General features: G+C 45.3%; 1 protein-coding gene across 1 annotated transcript in view; it reads right to left on the bottom strand.

The window, feature by feature from the left end:
* adgrb1a (adhesion G protein-coupled receptor B1a) overlaps window positions 1-20,000 on the bottom strand; it is a gene marked incomplete at both ends in the record, with an annotated part of 119,668 nt that overhangs the window by 52,093 nt on the left and 47,575 nt on the right. Inside the window, one exon of the mRNA XM_080004810.1 lies at window positions 5,848-6,641. Within this exon, the coding sequence (XP_079860936.1) occupies window positions 5,848-6,641 (794 nt within the window). The remainder of the gene's footprint in view (window positions 1-5,847; window positions 6,642-20,000) is intronic.

Below are 20,000 nucleotides of genomic sequence, written 5' to 3'. Positions count from 1 at the left end.
GAAGATATAGCCACAATGCGGTCGGACCACTACGAGGGTGGTTGATGAAGGAGAGGATGCAGCGTGTGTGTGTGTCTTTGTGTGTGTGTGTGTGTGTGTGTGTGTGTGTGTGTGTGTGTGTGTATGTGTATTTGTGTGTGTGTGCGTGTGCGTGTGCGTGTGTGTGTGTGTGTGTGGTATTTATCTCAGTGCCAGCGAAGTGCCAGCGTCTGACCACAGCAGCGAAGAGGCTACGGCACGAGGGCTTCATGCTAATTTCCTCTCATCCTCCCAGAGAATGCTTTTTTCATCTCATTTCATTTCTTTTTTTTTATTTTTCTTGGCACTGCAGCCAAAATAATGACTAATGTGTGCCAGCATGTCACACTTAGACTCCTCATTTGTTAAAAGACCTGATTGGATTTGCTTGGATTTGATCACACATTACATCACACTTAAATTTCCCTCTATGGGGAAAGTGTCTTATCAGTGACAAAGACATTTGGACATATATTAAATTTAAATATATAAAAGATACTAAATAAATATACTTAAATATCCAAATAAAATAAATAGCCAAACAAATAAATAATACTGTAGTACATACAGTAAACGTTATCAAATTCATTGTCGTTCATTGTCAGTGTCATTTTATGTTACAGTATAAAGAAAAGTAAGTAAAATAAACAACAAACTTGATTTCACCTTTAGCTTCAGTTCACCTCACTTTGCAGTAAAATGCTGCCCATCTCCCACAACTCTTTCTTGTATTAAAAAAAAAAGGCAACTTTTAATTTATGCGAGGCAACACCTAATCTGGCATTAGTGCAGTCAGACTTAATACACAATGTTATGTGTTTGCATCCTAATTTAAGTGGGATTTTAAGGCAATGTTGTCAGTTATTACAATGTGGTTTGGGTTAGGTCAATTGTTTTTTGTTGGGTTCAGGCAAATCAACCGTTGACCAAAATGTTTAAGTTTCGATGTTGGATGCCAATAAATGGCTGACATGTATTATGACATGATAAGCTATATATATTCATTATTTGTTAATATTATATATTAATTATTATACATGTATTATTCAAATGATGATGCTACTCTATTATTGATTACTATTTTAATATTCAATTTTTTATCACAATATAATCTTTTTAACTCTTTTATTATTTACCAGTATGATTTATATAATTTGTTATTTCTTTGGGTATAATTTTTTTATTTGTGTATTCAAGTCTATTTATTCAGTAAATTTAATATGTTTAAATTGAATACATTTCAGACAATTATCTGTAGATGAAATGCAACAAACCATACCACGACAAATTCCCCCTCTACAAAAATGTACTTGGCCGAGTAATCCTGTACAACAATTAATCATTCAACTAAAAGCTAATAATCACAACATCTCTATGTGACACAGCACGGTTCAAGTGATTTGATGAGTCAGCAGCTAATACAACATGTCAGCCCCGTGCAGAGCATAGAACGCCATTTGATATCAAATGAATACATAAATAAATAAATATGCCTATGAACTAAATACTCAAATAAATAAATAAGGCAATACCTATATTAATAAATGGAAATAAAAATATATAAATGAATAAATATAATTCAATAAATAAATATTTTTTATTTTTTATTTTAAAAAGGACATTTCTCAAAACACAATTATTATTATTAATTTTAGGGGACTTTTATTTCATAATTCCATAAGGGGACCTTTATTTCACAATTCGACTTTTATTTATTTAATGGCACTTTATTTCATAATGCCACATTTCACATCCTTAAATGTAAAAGAATGTTGCATTGTTATCCGACAGATTCAGAGCCAGCGGAGAGAGGGGGAACACCGTGCTCCCGTTGGTGCTCTGCTTCGAGCAACCACAGTGGTGGTTCCTCGGAGCTTGTCCTCAGCTGCCGATACTGGTATAGGTATTTATCAATTTGTTTATTATTGACTCGAAAGGCCTCCCATAGTGCAGAGCCCTTAAGAGGGCGCAGGTGCTCAAATCAACAAAAAAAGGGGACATGGAACATGATTTTAAAAGGACTTCCAGCATAACCTGTTGAAATTTAGCAAACCATACACTGGTGTAAGTTTCGTTTGAACATTGGGGGGGACACATTTAGTCGGGAGACAGAGGGTCCGCCTCCAGGGAATTTAATTTCCTGCATTCTGGTGAATTTCTATGCACCAAGTTGTGCCTTTTCTGCATGAGTTTATGGTGGAAATGAGTTTTAAATGTCTATTTATGTAAAGGAAAACACAAAATTAAGGCACCAGTGTTTTTATTTGGGGGGATGTATCCCCTGCTTCCCACCCAAAATCTGTATTTTATATATATATACAGTATATATATACCTGCATATATATGGAGGTCCTGGGGCCCCGAGAACCACCAAAATTAGTCTGGCGGAGGTCCGCGACCCGGACCCCAGCTTTCACCCTGTCAATCTTCCCCAAATCCTTCACCGATCTCGGGGGGGACTAGGGCTATCATCCGCCCTTGGTCTGGAGGTCTTGGAGCCCTGGGAAGGACCCGGTTCAATATATACATATATATATATATATATATATATATATATATATATATATATATATATATACACACACACAATTTGACTCTTGATGTGATCTTTCTATAACAATTACACCAACGAAGACTAACTTGGACTCCACCAATGAGGACGCATTCAGAACGCGTATCTCATGAATATTCATATCTTGCCCAGAAAATCAATCCGCTCCCAGCTAGTCGTCTGGACTTTCTCTTCTCCATTTTCCTACCGGCTAAATAAAGTAATTTATTCTGGAATATGCAGCTCATTAAAACTCCAGTGTTGCGATGTTACTCTCCTGCAAAGATGATAAAAAGTAATGTTGGGAAAGGAGTTCTTGTCTTTTTTTCCCCCACTAAAACCACACGGAGGGGCCGAAGATATTATTTGTGCTCATATAATTCTATTTTATCCAAAGCTGAAAAAAAGTGCCCTGCTCTGGCTTTGCCCCCATCACTCCTCCCCCACCCCCATTCACGTAAAAAGGAAAACACACAAAAAAAAAAAAAAGAAAAACGTGCCTGGTAAAAAGGGCACCGTGGACATCAAGATGCAAAGAGGGAGGTGCTCAGTCATCCCCCCTGCACCTGCCTGCACTTCACACGTTAATTCTATAGAAATGTTGGTGCCTGCCAGGCTGGTACAAGAGTGATATTTCACGATCGGGGGACTTTGCACGGATCATACCTGCATTGGCTAATTTGCGGCCTTGTGCCTCTGGAACGAGGGATGAAATGGTGCGCATGAGATGGTGAGCAGCAGCAGGATGACCTCACGACAGGAAGAGAAAGTGTCAAGACCTCCGCTCAACAGCCCCTCAGCACTCGCCATTTTGGGGTCATTTCTTTTCATTCAAAGCTTCGAGCCTTTTCAAGCCTCCTTCTGTCTCTCCTCCTCCCTGTGCCTGGGTGCTGTTCCCCTCATCCCTTTGCCAATATTTCCTTGCTTCTCTGCGTCTTTTTTTTTTTATCAGCCTCCTCCTCTCTTTTCTCTGTTTCTCTGTTTCTCTGTTCCTCTCCCTCCCTCCCTCTCTTATCTCTCTGATCCATCCGTTAATCAGTCACTGCCTCCCCTGGTGTCCCCTTTGGAGTGAGAAATGAAACCTCTGCTGCGCCGTGGTGTTGCACGACCTGGAACACACACGCGCACACACTCACACACAGACACACACACACACACACAAAGAGACACACACACACACACACACACACACACACAATAACAGTAGCAATGACATTTACCACATATCTGGGTTCCTCTTACAAGTAGTTCGGCCAAACACACACACTGCTTCTATCTGCACATAGACATGCAATACACTCGCACACACACCTTAACACACACACACACACACTCGCACACACACAATGTTAATTTCCACATTTCATGTCATCCTGCATACTCCCCCGCCCTCCGCCCGTCTTGCCATCTTGCTGCGCAGCCCCCTTCACCTGGACAAGGAGTGGCTCCGGGGGCTGACAGTTCAGGCCGACCCCTCCATCTGCCACCGTCACATGAGACTGGGTGTCAAGGGAAGTTGCGGAAGGGGGAGCGAGGTGGGGCGGGGGGACGGGGGTGTCTTCACCTCTACAGAGGCAAAGTACTTATGGCGGCCAGACGGACGGGAACCCATTAATTCGGCAGTGGTCTGACGGACGAGGGCACCGCCGGTCCGTCCCTCTCTACTGGGCTCGACTGGGTTCTCATCAGCCTCTCCAGCCTCCAGCTCGCACACCCAGTCCTCCTCCTCCTCCTCTCTTACTCCCTCACTCACTGCCCTTCTACCTCCATTTCTCAAAAGGCCCTTTTCTCCTCCTCCTACCGATCACTCACAACTATCATCCCTCCCCATCTCAACCCCCCCCCCCCCCACACCCACCCCTTCAACACCACCCCACAGCCTGGCTCACGGCCAATCTCCACACACAGGCCATAATACCGCCACCCCCCCCCCCCCCCCTCCGCCACGTGTTCTCTTTATCTTCATCCGCCAATCCAGCCATGCACTGCCCATCCGCCCAAATATTCATCGACTGCCCGCCTCAACCATTTGTCAGCCGAGCCCATCGGTCTCTCTCTCAGAGACAAAAAGAAAGGAGAAAAAAACGGGATTGTCATCATCAAGGCGCAGCTCAGCCAGTGTGGGCTGGCAGAAGCAGCACAACGGTGAGAAGGAAAAGTGGCCGCCAGCCAAATTGACAGTATCTTTCTTTTTCCCTCTCCTTTTCACCTCAAGGTACAAACAGCGCCCCCACACTCACACACACCCCCACCCTAACCCCACAACCGCTGCACAAGCAGGATTATATAAGGGTTGAGATAACTAGCGTGAGTAGTGGGAGGGAGGGGACACATGGTGGCAGGGGGATGTAAGCTGGGAGAACCGGGAGCGGGTGCAGGCAGGAGATACCCACCTAGTCCAACATCGCCTCTGCGAAATCACATGGCTTCCAGCCCGCATCTGCCTCTATATCACTCCGCTATCAGCCCTTCTACATCGGGGGCGGATGTGAGGGTGGTGAGAGGAGGACGAGGGATAAGACACGCGGAGAGATGGAACAGAAAGTCATGAAAACAGAGAGGCGAAAGGGGGGGGAGGAAAGCGGGTGGAAGATTGGCAGAAAAATATCGTCCGGAAAGAGAAACCACAGGGAGTTGAGGAAATGTCTGTCCCCCCTCCGGCCACAGCACCCGCCCGGGCAGGGGCAGAGATGTCAGGCCACATCCTGTCTGGTGGTGGTGGTTGTGGTGGTGGTGTGGGGATTGGGAGTGGAGCAGTGCGGGCATCAGGCTGCTAAGGCCACCCCCCCCCCCCCTCTCCCCCAAAGCTATCTGATATCGACCCTTAATCCTTCTATTCTTCCTCCACAGCACTCCCAAAAGGCTGATCCAATGTCCCTCCCTCAACCCCCGCTTACAGGGATGGACAACAGCTCTGACTCAACAAGGTCACGGAGCTCCCCTCCCATCAGATGAAATACTAAACCGCCATTTGTCTCAGTGCTTTGGCTACCATCGTTCTGTCTTTTTTTTCCTTGCTCCTCCTTCCTCGAACCAAAGCACTTTGCTGGCCTCTGAATCAGCGACGGACAATTCTCCACTATTGACAACGGGTAGCCTCTTTTGTTGAATCCTTCTCGCTTTTCTACATTATGATAATGTAAAATTGTATGTGTGCTTCAAGGTCAAGGAAATTAAACTCTGTTAATCAACAGCCACATTAGACAAAGAAACACTTGACTCTAACTCATCGAAAGAAAACATATGACTGCATTTGCTGTAGATATTTTTCCACTCACCATGAATCTCGGCCTCCTTCTCCTTCTCTTTCACACTGGGTAAACAGTTTTCCAGATAAACTCCGTTGTGGTGACAGCTATCCCCATCTCGAAGAAGTGGCGGAGGCTCCCAGCACAAACATGGCGTCTGCATGATGCCACAAGGCCTGATAGAGGAGCTGGAGGCCAGGCAGTCCTCCAGCCACCGACAAAGCATCTGACAGGCGGCCATGCTGGGGTTGCGTTTCCCCACTACCAAGTACTCCGTCTTGAAGTCTGCGGTGTTGTCCATTGCAACCAACGTTTCTGCCCGTGGCTGCCCTTTCCTCATCTGGAGGAACTGCTTCCCTGCCTCCAGGAAGGCGACGGGAGCTGAGGCGGCATCACAGAGCTTGACCACCTCGTCGAAACTCTCCATGCCCAGGTAGGTGCGTGTAGTCTCCAGGAAGGAGTCGAACTGGAAGGTGCGAAGCTGCGAGGGGATGCATCCCCCCACCGGCTTGGTTACCTTGAGGAAGATGGTGTAACGCCGTGGGTCCGGGTTCTGCAGGGTCCAGGAGCAGGGCGCCGTGGGGAACGCGTAGGACGACAGAAAGAAGCCGAAGAAGCGGCTCTGGACCAGGGTAGAGCAGGTATCTGACTCTGGGCCGGAGGACGCCGCATGGCACCAGCCCACCATCAGCAGGAAAGAGGACAAATACAGCAGGAGTGCCGGGAGGGGGCGACCCCAACGGCCTTGTCTCTGATGGCTAGATCTGCACGTCATGATGGTCGCTTTGCCCTGCGCTTGTGCTCTTATCTCGGGCTCCTCTAGACTAAGGGGGTAGGGGAAGGAGGGAGTTGAACCGTGAGAGGAAAAAAGGACACTCAGGATGAAGGAGAGGAGAAGGAGGAGGAGGAGGAGGAAGACAGAGTAGCTCTTAGAGATCCGGGGATCCGCCCATCACGCCTCATGTGTCGGTCGGCCCAGGGTTTCAGAGCAACCTGTGAGAAGCAGGCAGAGGAGACAAGGTGGAATGAAAATCGAGAACCTCACATCTGATCAAAACTCAGAACGGCATTCCATTGGCAAGCCATGGAACAAAAGCAGATGAAGCCAGAGGCAGAGAGAGAGAGAGAGAGAGAGAGAGAGAGAGAGAGAGAGAGAGAGAGAGAGACTGTGGGGGGGAGAGAGAGTGGTTTAGTTAAGTTTTGGTTTATTACACGGGTTCAGGCCGGTCGCTTCCTGGGAGGGAAGCGCTTTTCTCAGACGTCTGCTCTCATATTTCCCCTGCCAACTCATTAATTTATCCAATTACCAGACAATTAATTACAAAAATAGGGACACCTGCAGTCATTCATTACTCCACTTCATCGGGGATAAAGTCACAGATATGAACATGGTGGCAACACAATCACCACATTTAACATTTTTTCATCTTAACAAATTCACAAATTATTTATTTTGTTGTATTTTTTTGTAATTACCGCACTGTCACTTAAATAAAAAAACAAAACATACAATTTCTTACATAACACACCTAAAAAAAATCTCTAAAAATAAAAAAAATATCTAACTGAGTAGGTTTTTCCCGCTACACAAATAGACATTTGTAGTTGCCACTCGCAATACTAAACAATATTGTTCCTGCTGCGTGCATTGATTCACACACTTGTTTTGGGGGATATTGTTGCCTCCCGTCCAAACGAAACCCACAAGGTAATTATCAAAGAGAAAGAAAGAAAGAAATTTGCACGTTTCCCTTCACACCGATGCACTGTGGTGGTACTGACACAGGTCGGGGAGATTTGATGGGGTTGTTGTTAAAATAGAGCCTGGATGCTGTGCCGCAGCTTTGAAAATGTGCATTACACTTTGATCCAGGTGGGCAGACGTGGTTGGATATAGATAGAGGGACTGGTGAACTCATAACACGCGCACACCCCCATCGGAGACACACACACACACACACACACACTCTCACCTCGCACCATATGAATCACTGCCACCTACCACCGGCTCCCCCGACTTCAAGTGTCTCCTCAGACTTCACTAGTTGCACTATTTATCCTGTATAAACTTCCCCATATCCATCAGTCACAGAAACTTGTTGTCTGCATACGCTAATACACCCAACTCTAAGTCCATGGTATTGCTATTCTGCTCTCACACGGTAAATAGTAATTTATCATGGTGACATGTTGTTTAACCTACCTGCTGTCTGCATTCACTTCACGTTAATTTCTAACGCTCTAATATTTCTAATATTTTCTTTATCATCGTTGAGAGGATAACTTAAAGACTGAGGGTTTCATTATTTTGTATCAGCTACGCTCCGTAAGTAGATCGTGAGATGTGAGGTGATTGATGGTGTATCGACAGCGAAATATGCCGCCTCCAGTGTAGATTTATTGTTTTGTTTTGTCTTGTATTACCGTTAAAAATGCAACCAAACACCAGCGGTTAAACTTGGTGTATTCAATCTAGGAGACGTCAAACTCTAATGACAATGCGACGCGCGGTGCCGGGTTGGTGTCAATGGATTCCTGTCTGGTTTCTGAGACACAGATCTCTGACGGAGGCGACCTGCCACGGCTCGACGTGCACGGTCGCCAAGGACACCCGTACGGCGGGGCTTTCCAGCAATCAATCACAATCATCAGACGGTTGCCAGGGAAGATTAAAGAACGCAGAAAAATAAAGAGATAAAGATAGAGGGAGTCACTGGACGGAGAAGTGTTTGTGCTTGGTTTAAATGGAAAGAAACACATTATGAACTAACAACCACTCAGTGGACTGCAGAGACAGAGCTATTACTAATGTGTATAAAACAAAATAAAAATTTTCACAAGCCTGTAAAAAAAAGGTACCGTACGCTTTACTCCACTCTAGTTCCCAACCGTAAAATATTATTTCATACGTATGAAGTGACCGTTTATTCTACATGCAGGGACAAGTCATGTCAACAATTTCCCATGAGATCAGGTCATGAAAGAGAAATATTTTCAAAGGCTCTGACTGATGTTTCTTACTGACCACCGCTGATTGAGGAGTTGGCAAAAGTTACTATAATGAATTCCGAAAATCTGGAGGAGTAGAGTTTCTTAGGTTTTTTATGGTTTACGCGGTTGAAAGGTTGCGGTTGGCTTTCCCAGGGCAAAACTCAGCTTGACAAAAGAACCAACAAAGATGGACGCAGACTATTTCAAATTCAGGCCATTAAACTTCACAAAAAGTGCCAGCAGGCCATAACTGTTTCTCCTTGTTATCTTTTGTTAGTACTTATTCTGAATGGACATTCTCTTTGAGTTGATGCATGGTTTGATAAAGGGTGGCACCACTGACTTGAATAAGTTGCTGAACTAATTGTGACAATAACTATATGTTTGCAATTTTACAAATATTTTTTGTGGAATATATTTATTTGTTTGAGACATAATTTAGGCACCAATCATTCTCCACACATCCTTTCTTTATGTTGTGTCTCTTAAAGGATTGCTTTGCCGTATTGCAACCCAGGCCTTATTAAAATGTTGGTTCCCATAATTTATAACCGTCACCCCATCATAGCACAACCTTTACTGTTGGGGAATTTGCGCCGCAAAACCTCTGCTGCAGCTTTTTATGGCATGTGGCAAATTTACAAATTTACTTCATTTTGCAATTTTATTGCATAAAGGTTGATAGCAGGTTAATCGACACCGAAAGCGGGATTCCAGGGTTTTCTCGGTGCTTAGAGCTTAGGATTTGGCAGGGAATTCAGACCGCCTAGTGGGAGAGAAGGGATGTCCATGTAGTGCTGTATCTCTAGACATTACAAACGGCCTTGGCTCTGTGCCACATAACCTTTTTAAGGAAGGCATTTTGTTTCTTTCAGTTCCCTGATAGAATTACAGGGCTATGGATAGAGCTTATTTCGAGGACATATAGTTTTGTCTTAGTACGGGGAAGTACGCAACGTGATGGCAGCAAATTTGAAGATAGGGGTAATGGCAGGTTGCATTATTTCACCTTTTACTATGGCAATGGAAGTGATACATATTATCATTATTATAATGGCGGTTGTTGGTGGAGGGAGATTGCTCCCATTAGACCATATATGGATGATGCGACTGCCATCGCAACTACATCACCATGAAATTGTAGGCTATTAGATAAGTCCAAAGACAACCAAAAACAATGGGCACGAATGAAGGTCAAACAAAACATATCTAGGTGATTGTCAATTCTTAGACGGGCGAATGCTACAGGAAAGGTTTCATATTGATCAGAAAGTTATTCCTTCTATAGGATAAACCTATCAGGGGTCCAGGTAGATTGTAGGTATAGCTCCATATCCCTGCATCAGATAATATGTGGAAAGCAGGAGGAAACTGATAGGATTACAAGGGCAGTTTCACATCCAAAACAAGGTCAGTGGTTGAATTGGAAAAGTGTAGAAATCGACCAGGGAAGATTAGCTGGTCAGTTGTATTCAATTTTCTCCTTGGAGCAACCTATAATGTGCTTCCAAATCTGCAAAATGGAAATCAGTTATTAGGTGAAGATGCAAGTAGCGAGTTGTGTGCAGGCACAGCTACACTGAAGTGTATTTCCTCAGGTTGTAGGCTTGGTTGTAGTCAAGCACATGGTGTTATCATAAACACATGTTTGGAAGCTGTGGTTGAAACTGAGTGCATATAGCAGCGATTCCAAACCTATGGGCCTGCAAGGGGCCGCCTAAATCATGGCCAAAACACGATTTTATAAAAAAAAAACGCCAAAACATTATTTATTACAAAAAAGTTTTTAAATTAAAAAGAAAATAATAATGGTCATGGTATTTTTTTCTTTTAAACCTTCAAAAATGCATCATCACTGATAGATAGGGACTTATGGGCCTTAGGACTTAGGACCTACTACGTTGGTTGATCGATCGACCAAGCCAGACCAAGATCGACGTGAACCTGTATATTTTTGAACTTGAGGTGATAATCAAAAAGGATGGTTGGCTAACATCAGGCACACTGAAAAGGAAAGAAGCCATTGGTACATCATCCACAAGCGATGTCCCGGCGGGAAAGTCCCACCTGTCAAACAAAAAAGAAAGTATAGCGCTGAATATTTAGAATTGGGATTTTTTTTTCGTACAGGCATGGAAGACAAAACCGTTACCGCTGTGCTTGACGCGTTTTCCGAGATTTTATCGAACGAAGCTCTGAAGCCATGTAAACTGCGGCATCACATCAAGACAAAACACCAACAGTTCATGTCCAAGCCGCTTCAATTTTTCGATAATAAACTCAAGGAGCATCAGGGCAAGAAGAAAGTCATCGAAACGTCATGCACGGGCACCGAGAAGGCAAAGGCAGCGGAAGCGTCCTATCGGGTCACCCGACTCATAGACATACCTGGTAAGCCGCACGCAATCAGGGAGAATTGAATTCTTCCTGCCACAAAGGAGATCGTGGGGGTGATGTTGGGAGAGGAGGCGTGCAAGCCAATCAACCTCATCTCATTGACTGATAACTCAGTCAAACGAGGATTGACGAGATGGCAGAGAATGTGTTAGAACAGCTGATAACGAGCGTAGGAGAGAGTTGTTTTGATGCCCTCCAACTGGAAGAATCAACAGACATCTCAAATCTGTCAAACCTGCTTGCCTATGTAATTTATGGACTCAACCTCAGTCTCTAAGGAAAAGCAGTGACCGTGTTCAATGTCCAGAATAAAATAGAAGCGACCATATGGAAAATGGAGATGTGGGCCAGGCGAGTTGACCGGTAAAACTTTGACTCATTTGAGAATCTGTTGGATTTTAGAAGAAGGAAGAAATGCGGCTTCCCATCGCCGTGATCAATCATGTCAAAAAGCACCCGCATGGTTTGAGGACCAAGCTGGGCGGCTACTCCCCCATCCCAGATGTGCAGTGCAGCTGGATCAAAAAACCCCTTCGCCAGCCACAGCGACGAGACCCTCGCAGGCCTGAGCACAGAAGAGAGGGACAGTCTTGTGGATCTCTCCTGCGCAAGCTCATTGAAACTGGCTTTCTCACAGAAGTACCTGACAAACTTTTGGCTTCATGTTGCTTCTGAGTATCTGATCCGTCCAATAGAACTGTGCGATTTCTGATGCCTTTCCCGATGACGTATCTCTGCGGGACTGGCTTTTCGGCGCTTGTGGCATTGAAGACAAAATACAGGAATAAACTTGAATGTTGAGCCAGATCTTCGCCTGAGACTGTCGTCCCTTAAGCCAGACATCAAGCGTTTGGTGTCTGCCATGCAACACCAGTCTTCTCATGAGGTGAGTTCATATTAATGTGCTCCTGTTATTGTTGGTTTTATCAGCACTGGCGTTAGTAGTTCGACTACATTCAAAACACGGCACCCTTCTTATTGTGTTCACTACCATGAGACCTGACATTGTATTCACGGTATTCATGCTGTATTCAGAAAGGGAGCAAATTGCGTATTTCGCTGAGTTAACAGTTCCGTTTGCGGATATAGGGTTGAAGTATTTGGGTCGTGGCTGCCAGGCACACATTAGACCAGTAGAGATAGGGGTGAGAGGGTTCATCACTTCTTTCACAATTTGGTATTCAAGGTTGTTCTCTGAGCTCAGCTCTAAAGGATTTGGATGAAGTAGCTATAGGGCTAGTCACTGGCTGTGTATGGGAAGAAAACAGATCAGCTCAGGAGGTAGCTCCATGGCATCATGATGATAGATGGGGTTGGATGTCAGCCACGGAGGAGACCCATACAGAACCGGTGGCACTGAGCGTGCATTAACAGTGCCAGTGCGATTCGTCACTGTGCAGGTTGGTACCGTCCTGACAGTGGTAGATGAGGATGCATGGTGGCCACAGAGGAGGCCCGTATGGAACTGTCGCCACTCTGTAGGTTGAAGGTGCCAGTGGGGGATAGTCACTTGGGAGGCCGGTATGGTATTGTTCCTGATAATTAGGGATTGAGGTAAGCCACTGGGCATGTCTGTGCAGTGCTAGTGGTGCTATTTAACACTAGAAAACCGGCGTTTATTTCGTTCAGTAATCAGCGATCAGTGACGCATCCATACGTGTCACATCCTATTGTTCAGACTGATGGCCATCAGCCTCCATCACCAGAGACATGCAGAGTGAAGGGGAGAGGGGCGGGCATTGATGGCTCTGCGGAGCCTGAGAGAGTGTCTGAGAAAGTCTCCCCGTTACAGAAGTGCTGGATTTATTATTTACAAGTAAAACCCAGTGTTTACAAAATTACAGCGATGGAAAGCAAACGGGAGACACACGTGACAATTTTTTTTTTAATTCAATGAGGAAACAGAGGAAAATGAATGTGTATAAAATAAAAACAGCTGTTGTTGGTTTTGCTCGTCGACATGGGAACAGGGACACGCAGCACTACGACACAACGGAGATCGCTTCCTCTCCGTTACGCAGCGCTTCAATACGGAACGGGACAGTCCCACGCCTCTGCTGCTGTTCACTCCAATTCTCTTAAGCCTGGGCCACGCTACAACATTTGTCAAATCTTAACAGATATTGAAAATGTGAGAGACCCCACACATAATGACATCATAAGACTTTAACAGTTTTGTTACTTAAGTGTGTGGAGAGGAACGATTTGCTCAAACAGCGCCACACACGAACAGATTCACCAACAACCAGAGTCCTAATCTTGAGAAGCCACACAAGATTTGAGATTACCAGAGCTCCGACTCGCAAAACCGGAAATCCTCTGCGATCAAACGTGACTTTGGAGTAAACAAACATTGCAGGCAACGGAATAGAACTTTTACTTTGTCATTTTTTATTTTTGGCAGCTTTGGCATTTGCGGCCATGGCTGCTGTTGTGTTTCTAACTTCTTCCGTTTTAGTCAGCTTGGCTCCCAATTGGCTCTCGCTCTTTCCCACACGACAATCCACAGAGTAATATTGAACATGTTCATTACTAACAATTTGCGATCTGCGCCACCAGGGCTGACTTCCGAGCAGATCGGGGAAGTTAAAAAACAATCGTTACATATCTCACCACAGGATAATCTGGAACGAAAAAATCTGGAATTTGCTCACCAGTGGCGTCATTAGGGGTGGGCTTTGAGGAGTTTTAGCCGCCAGTGTTTTATGAATAGCCCACAATCTAAAGTCTCTGCGTCCCGATCACTCCCTCTCTGACCGTACCAACTGTCCCCACGGGACGGCAGGGATGGGGCGCCCTTGATCGGTGAGCAAAACAGTGTATTTCTATTTTAGATTATTTTGGTTACTGTAGGTTTCCTAATGGAATGAAACAAGCGCCGTGTGTAATGGGGACACTTTCTCAGTCTCAAAGCCTCAAAGTCTCTAAGCCTAAATCCCTGTTCAGCCTGAACCATGCACTGCCTCTCAAGGTGCCGTATATAGCTTCAACTGATTATCCAATTATATTATATATTACTATATTATGATTACCATATGTTATATATTATACTGTGTTTATACTGTGTCACTTGGGATGATCAGTTTATCCAGCCATTCTCTGGCCATTGCCTCGGGGCCACCTGTGGAGTACCAAGGCGCATTTCAGCGATGGCTTTAGCGGTTTTCACTGGCGATTTCTGGGTCAGAACATTAGCAAATATAAAGTATCTACGTTTCTGAGTGCAGTATTCAAATTCTGACAACGCGGGCCTCTGCAGGGCACATATTTGGGAAAAGTCACGGCAGGATTCAGATGGGGCTCACATACTCGTGAAAATATTTCAACTTGAAATTCCAACCACATACAGGCGTGGGCCATAGCTGCTGAAGTGTTAATGATTATCACTGTGCCTGTATACATTAAATCTTGGAAGACTGAGGGTGCTCAATATCGAGTGCTCCGGAGGTGTAGTGGACCCAATTGAGCGAAACATCAGTGAGAGATCATTGAGGGTGCCAGCTTGAAGACTTTGACCTTTATTTATACAGGGTATAAGCACACACGCTTTTTATTATTTGCACTTGTAGTTGTTGCAACTTGCAATCAACAGAACCTTCAAAAGCCATACGTCGCTCATCACCAACAGCCGTCAAATACACTCCAAAGCTTAATATTTATGTGTCTTGAGTGCCCCAATTGACATATGAAACACTAAAAATTGTGGAATGGTCTATTATCTGTTAAATGCAAGACCACTGCCAATGAAAGAGTTGACAAAAGTTAATAGGATATGAGTTAATGTCTTAATGTATGTGCTCAATTTCATCATCCGATCGCTCCTGCCTCATCACACTATTGGAGAATATATTAAATCCAGAATAACATCTGGGGATGAAGGACAAAGTGCTGTGGGTGGTTTGGTTCGTGCAGGGCAGAGATAGTGTACAGTATCATTTAATTGGATGCTTCCTGCTCACGGCAAGCCTCCCCTCATTACCGAATAGAGCCTCCATTCCCCAACATCTCCTCCACCAGCGACACCCCTGCTATCGATCCCAGTGTTTGGGAAGCTAACCTGATAGCGGGTGGCTATCTGACACACTCTTATCTAGCGGCAACAGCAGGGGCGAGCTAGGCACTCTGAGCGCTGACCTTTGACCTGCAGCCGTATTGGAAACGATCTGCTGCGCGACTAGTGATGCAAGACTCGCAAACGAGTTGTTCGTATCGAACGAATCCTTGAAATGACTCAGGAGTCGGGAGTCACTAAGTGAGTTAATCTTCGATCCACAAGTCCAAGTGTCCAAGACAACAAAAAGGGATTCGGCATAGTTCATATTGAATGCAGCTGATTTACACTTTATTACACGTTATTATAAAATACATTTTGACAGAAGTATTTTTGTGATTCACACTTTGCATTTCTCTCCCAAATAAAACCCTTTTGAGGGGAAGGCCAAAAAGATCTACCGTTAGAATTCCATTCACAAGTCAGAGCCAAAACGACACTTCTGACTCTCACACAACACTCACAGCCAACTCCCAAAGCCATCACTCCTAACTCAATCAAACTAACAAAAAGAGTCTAAAAATCGACTGTATTTACCGAGCGACTCGTCGTCAACCAAATCAGAAAAAAGAGTCGAGCCTTTCATCACCATGCATGACGTGACAAAGGTTGGGGGGGATATTGACTGTTGACTTAATGGTATCATCTTTACAAATTGGTGAATATAGTGTGTTTGGCACACAAGCACAGTATGCATGAAATGTGGCCGAGGCTCACATCCAGAGCGGGGGGAGAAACGAGTAGCGCCGTACTTTGAGTAATCCGCAGTCATGAAATAATTCATTCCTCTTTAGCCTGTGGCTGCGACAGCGAGCAATTAAGAGAACAAAGGTGTTGCATTAGCTAGCGGAGTAGAACGGGGAATCTATGCAAACATGCCCGACAGGCTGGCTCGGCAAGCCAGTTAGAACAATGGCCCAATCACAGGGAAACAGCGGCGCGCACACCTCCCTCTTGCCAGAGACGCTCTATATGACGGAGGCATAAAGACAGCGAGACAGGCGGAGAGGCAACGAGTGCCCGGAGGAGAGAGAGAGAGAGCGAGAGGGAGAGAGGGAGAGGCAGAAGCGCTGATGAGAAAATGATAGAGTTACAAGGGAGCGTCCCCGGCTCGCATCTCCAGCACCAGGATTAGGGGGCTGATTAGCGGAGCCACAAAGGGCCTTGCTCGCTCATTCATTACTCGTCTGGAAGACAAAAAAGCCACTAGAGTCACAATAGTCTGCCGGATCGTCCTTCTTTATGAATTAGAGATTGCGCGCCAGTGCGACGTCCGTGTCCCTCCATGGTGACGCAGGCTGGATGATTAAGCGGGGGAAATCAATCACGCCGTTTGCCTCGATGTTAAAAATCGTATTCATTCCCAAAAAGCCTGCGGCGTCTCCCGGTGTCCAAGGCCATAGCCATCGCATAGTTATAGACGGTTAGAGAAAGGGACTCCATCGGCGGACATGCTATCCCCTGGACTACGACATGAGACCGAGAGAGAGAGAGAGATGGACAGAGTAGAAATAACAGCGAGACGGGAGTCGATAAGCAAACAAATCGGCCCATTCGAACGAAAGCGCCCTGAGCGGTTTCCTCCCGCCAACGTGGGCCTCCCTCTCTTTGCTCGGATCACGCCGCACTTTCCCTTCAACTGCACCTCAGAAACACGATGGAGTAACAACCACCCTGCCATGTCTCGCAAAGCTCCCGAATTAAAAAAGACGTCATCATCCATCTCTGATGATGAATGTGTGTACTTTTCGGTAAATGTCAAACCTTTCTAATAAGCAGAGCGACACGTGCGCACACACTCCTGCACATCCACACACAGGTGTACAGCCTTGCACACGCTCAGCACGTTCGCCGTCATTCAGAAACACATCTCATGCCAGCTCCCACGGGGTTCAATCGCAGGTCTGAGCGTGATGAAGCCGCGTGTTTAATTGGTGGAAATTGTCTCAAGAAAAGCAGAATAAGAGTTGCAAAGAATAAAAACAAACCCCCAAAAAACGGTAACCGAACGAGCGCTATTCGCTGCACTTTAAAAAGCGAGGCGGGGGGCAGGGAAGGAATGAAACAAAGGACAGAGGTGATCGGCAATCAAGACAAATTGACGGCGCCGCCACGGCCGCTCTTTGTTTGTCCTCGCCGCTCTTTGTTCTAAAATCTATTCCCGAACCCGTTTTGGTTTACCTGCCCCGCTCCCTTTCCATTAGTGGACTAAATGGATTGGGGTTGGAGGGTGGTTCCATAAAGGTTAACTCTCTCTGATTGTATGTGTGTATGAGAGTTTGTCATCAGCGTGTCAGTTCGCCCCGTGTCCTGCAGAATGCATTCATTTTGTCCTAGAGAGGACCAAACGCGCGGCCTTTATTATACACCGACAAAATATTATTTTTTTTCCTCTTTTTTGGGGATTCTGCTCTTTACGAGTCGCTAAAAACATCGGTCCAATTTTCTCTGCTCTGAGCCGTGAGTGGTGTTCTCGGGAAGAACCGTTTTAGTCTGTCAAAATTATGACAAAACGAGTCTCGGCTCCCGGGTCATTTCAAAGATTTGTTCGCCGTGGCCGAATTGTTTTTTGTGAGTCATGCATCACCGCTTTATTAAGGATTGGTTGGTTTGACTTTGGAAATTAAATCCTCCTCTCTTCTCCTCCCTGCACACATCGGAGTTCATCACAAGTGATAACCCAAGAATCTCCCTTGTGGCACAATAAAAGCAAAAAGGACTAAGAGCAATTATCCCCCACTCACACACTCACACACGGACACACGCACACACACACACACACACACACACACACACACACACACACACACACACACACACACACACACACACACACACACACACACACACACACACACACCACGATGTTGATGGCTCTGTCAGAGTGGAATGCTACATTTAAATATAGCCCTAATTGGATTTCTTTACAGAGATGAGAATTTATGACACACACACACACACACACCCTCACATTAAGCTCTGCCTGTTGTAACAAACAAACATGAGCATATTTTACCAACACGTTAATGGGCTGTTAACAACAAACAGATTCATGACCTTGCTGGATTCCTCCAAAACACTCCAACTTGCAATCAATGCAGCGTTTAGCTGCTGAACGTCTTTGATGCTTTTGAAGGGGGCTGAAGAAATACAATCCAAGATAATAGATATGGCGTTTGTGGTTTTTTTTATAGGGTAAATGCATATCATGTGTGTGTGTGTGTGTGTGTGTGTGTGTGTGCGTGCGTGCGTGCGTGCGTGCGTGTGTGCGTGCGTGCGTGTGTGTGTGGGAGTGGGTAATGGGGGGTAATGGTCGCCTCCTATCTTGTCTTCTCGCCGTCTCCTCTCCCTAATTCTCGGATCTGTCGGTGAGGATGTCACCGACGGCGCCGCGCCGCTCCCCTTCCCACTCACCCACGGCTGTAATTCGCCGCATAATGGCCGCTTTTGTTCTTTTCGACATAATCACATCAATATGAGAGGCTCCTGCAGCGGGGGAGCGGAATGGAATCGCCCCAGATCACACAGCGATGAGGCGGGTTAATCAGGAGGCTCTGTGTTTATAAATGGCAAAGGGGTTTAATACAAAAAAGGAGGAGAAGGAGAAGGACCCTCTGAATAAGTCTGGTGAGATACAAGTCGTTCCTTCAAACACGAGGAAGGAACGTACACGTTCAGGTCAAATGAGGATTTGAGAAATTGAATTCAGAGAGTGTGTTATGTGGGTTTGCCGCAGCTTCAATTCAAACATCACCGCCGTCTCTGATCTCTGACCAACGATGCCCCACACGCAAACATGTGACGTTTGTTTTTGTCGGATGTTTATGTATTTGATTTTGAGGAGAAACTACGGCTTAAAATGCGAAGCTGAATAACAGTCCAATCCACAGGAATCTATCTATCTATCTATCTATCTATCTATCTATCTATCTATCTATCTATCTATCTATCTATCTATCTATCTATCTATCTATCTATCTATCTATCTATCTATCTATCTATCTATCTATCTATCTATCTATCTATCTATCTATCTATCTGTCTATCTATCTATCTATCTATCTATCTATCTATCTATCTATCTGTCTGTCTGTCTGTCTGTCTGTCTGTCTATCATCCATCCATTGATCCATGTTTAAATGCTGATGACGCCTTAGTGCCAGGCACCTACTGTTCAACACAAACACACACACACACACACACACACACACACACACACACACACACACACACACACACACACACACACACACACACACACACACACACACACACACACACACACAGACAATTTAAAATGACTCAATGTAAAAGCTATTTACGCCGTGAAAATGACCCAACGAGATGCCTCATCAACCTGTCATGACCTCACAAGTCATGTGACCCCACTGGCCGTTCGGGGGACGACGCCCTTTCTATTGTCTTTTCTTTTTTTTTTTCCTTAAAGGTCGCCAAGTGTCTCTCTCTGACACCGTGGCTGGATAATGCCAGATCTGTTCACATGGAATCACCAGCCACTGTAGAGCGAGACATCTGGATGGAGTGAGAAGGAGGGAGGGAGGGAGGGAGAGAGCGAGAGCGAGAGAGAGAGAAAGAGATGTGTGGTGTGTGCGTGTCTCCTCGGCACCATCACGCTTCAGACCTGTTAAAGAGCTCATTGCTGCGTGACAGCACTTGAGAGAAAAAAAAAAAAAACAACAAAAAAACAACACGAGCCCCGTCGCTGTGTCGTTGGAGCGCACGG

This window comes from Zeus faber (assembly GCF_960531495.2).
Source record: "Zeus faber genome assembly, chromosome: 8".
NCBI classification, from domain to species: Eukaryota; Metazoa; Chordata; class Actinopteri; order Zeiformes; family Zeidae; genus Zeus; species Zeus faber.
The sequence above is the reverse complement of the archived record's forward strand: the minus strand, read 5'-3'. Positions and strand labels throughout refer to the sequence as shown.